At 38.5% G+C, this 2,500-nt stretch overlaps 1 protein-coding gene across 1 annotated transcript in view; it reads left to right on the top strand.

Annotated features, from left to right (window-relative positions):
• The first annotated feature begins 1,058 nt into the window (after positions 1-1,058).
• The window catches only part of LOC138004192 (uncharacterized), a 7,816-nt gene continuing 6,374 nt past the window's right edge, over positions 1,059-2,500 (top strand). The window contains exon 1 of the mRNA XM_068850639.1: positions 1,059-1,432. Within this exon, the coding sequence (XP_068706740.1) occupies positions 1,162-1,432 (271 nt within the window). The 5' untranslated portion in view covers positions 1,059-1,161. The remainder of the gene's footprint in view (positions 1,433-2,500) is intronic.

The following is a 2,500-nucleotide window of genomic DNA, read 5'->3' as shown; positions in this document are numbered from 1 at the left end:
CACAAACTCAAGCTTGTATAATCTGGAAACTTAGCACAGACGGTTTACGCATTGTTATGTAATTACTGTTTTCAGTAGAATCAATGTTTTGGGATGTCTAATGGTACTTCCCCGCAACTATCAACTTCACATAAATTATATACGAATTTACGTCACAGACACAATCTATCCGCTCACGCGTCCAGCCGTCTCTTCTCGGCGAGGATACCCGACCTCGAGTGAGCGGCGGAAATCGAGCCTATGCGGAACATAAAACCAGCCATTTCCTGTCCTTCGCTATGACTGAACAAATAGTAAGAATTTGGCACTCATAAAAATCATTCCATTTTTATCTAGATACAGAGGTTCAAGGTCGACCAAGGTCCCATAGATTTACTGTAATTTTTGCCTTGTTTACCCCCTCCCCAGCCAAAATGGCGTCAAAAACCGTGGAAAAGTCTATTCACATAGTAAGGTTCCCGAAGCATGTCGCAATGTTCGGGAAATACTAAAAACATTACTGTCGGCGCACTTTTCCCCGAGATTTAAAAATCGCACGCGGTCTTTGTTATTTAATTTACATACTTTGTGCATGTTTAAAGTTATTGGGACAAAGGTTTTTTGTTCTATGGCTGCATCAAAAGATTGTTTCATCGTTTACCAGTTCAATCAGTCCATTCAGGAACTGGTGGTACAAATCTCATTGCGTCTTGCATGGAAAGTTTTTACCACTGAGTGACCGCGCCGAGATAATTTTCAACTTTCTTTACGATAGATAAATTAAAAGGAAAAAACTCCACTTTTAACTTCAAAGGGATTTTGTTTTGTAATAGATATTTAATTAGCACAACATGAGGAAAAAGGCTGCGAAAACTTTGCCACGTGCTTTGTTACTTTGCGGTCATACGCCATACAAGAATTTACCACGCGTCGGTGAAGTAACGTTCCTTGGTAACCGAATGTTGGCGGAAGCAATGTGCCAACAAAACGCTGTTGAAATTCAAAAAAGTGAAAAAGAATAAGGATTTTAAAATTCAAAGCTAATAATGGTAATCTCACACTTCTGCAAAATTCAGCCTATCACAAGCAATTTCGGATTTTCCAGCGTGGCATTGAAGAAACACACAAAACGGCTGCCGTGCAGCGCTGAATCCTCAGTTCCGTGGCACACTTCGGCCAAGCATGGCTTTGTATCTGTCGCTGGTGCTAGTTTTTATTTCAACTTTAGGTTTTTCACACGGTTTTTGGCTTGGTGGTTCAAGCAACGATGGAAAAGTACAATTCCACAGGGGCAGCCAATTCGGGTTTGAAAAAGATCCCAATGTTTATTCGCATTTAGTGATTCCGCCTTGGAACCGACCATTCAAGCCTGGCTATTGTAAAAGTTGGGAATGGCACACAGATAAGAAATACAGGGAAAAGCGTGTTGCTATCTGTAAGCAGTATACAGAAGGTGAGTTTCTGTTTTAATATATCAAGGAAGTATCATCGATCAAATTTGTTCGATTAGCCTCGAGTAATATTGAGTTGAGGGGGTTTTACTGAGCAAAGCTCATCGTTGCGAATTGTTTCATATCTAGCTCTCGATGCATGAAGTTAAAATCTGATTGTCTAGAGATAAATTAAATGGTGGCTTATGCAAACATGTTATCAGAAGCGCTCGTCTTTTTTACTGTACGGTTTTGGTTACCTTTGAATTGATTTGGCAAATCTGATTGTCTTCCATTTGCAAGCGGAAGTTTCGAATGGAAAGGAAAAACTTCTGAATGGTGAATTTGGTGCAAATTTCCCGAAACGTGGATAAAACGTTTGAAAATTCAAATGCAGCACTTGCATTCCGTCTGGAAATTTTGGTTAACCTGGTGAGACTTTTCAAAACTGTACGACATTTCACGGTTGGGCTGACAAAATCTTTTTACATTTTAATCGAAATCAGTTCTGGGATTTTCTCACAAGTGGTATTTCTAAAAACAAAATGATGCGCACGCATTGGCTTCTGCGACGTTTGTATTACACGTCTTTCCCGTTAAGTGTCAAGAGGAAAAAGGGACCTTGTATACCGCATTCGAGTTCTGCAACTCTTCATTGGTAAAAGTAAATAAGAAAATGTTGTTGAATGGATTTAAATTGAAACTGCGACCAAGAATTTTTTTTCGTTTAAGTCAGTTTATTTGCATTACACCCTTTTTTTTATAAGAATCACGGTTGTTTTCCCGGCCTAGGCTGCATATTCGTATTTCTGCCGATTTTAGGCTGAAAATATTTTTGTATTATTCTTAAATTATAGCTTATGACATTTCCGTTTTAGAATTTATTGGGGTATCAATTACAAGTTTGGTATCTAGATCTGTATCGCGTTACACGTGCTCTATCGCATCGCTATAGCTAGTGCAGGTTTTTTCGTTTTGTTGGCTAGTTTCGCCGTTCAGAGAAAGGAATAATTTTATACGGTTAAGTTAAAAACATAAAATTGTAGTGTATTTACATATGTTTCAACACACAAAATTATATCTATCCTTGT

The sequence above is a fragment of the Montipora foliosa genome, chromosome 5 (genome assembly GCF_036669935.1).
Source record: "Montipora foliosa isolate CH-2021 chromosome 5, ASM3666993v2, whole genome shotgun sequence".
Classification (NCBI taxonomy): Eukaryota; Metazoa; Cnidaria; class Anthozoa; order Scleractinia; family Acroporidae; genus Montipora; species Montipora foliosa.
Note: the sequence above shows the minus strand (reverse complement) of the source record. Positions and strands in the feature narration are given on the sequence as shown.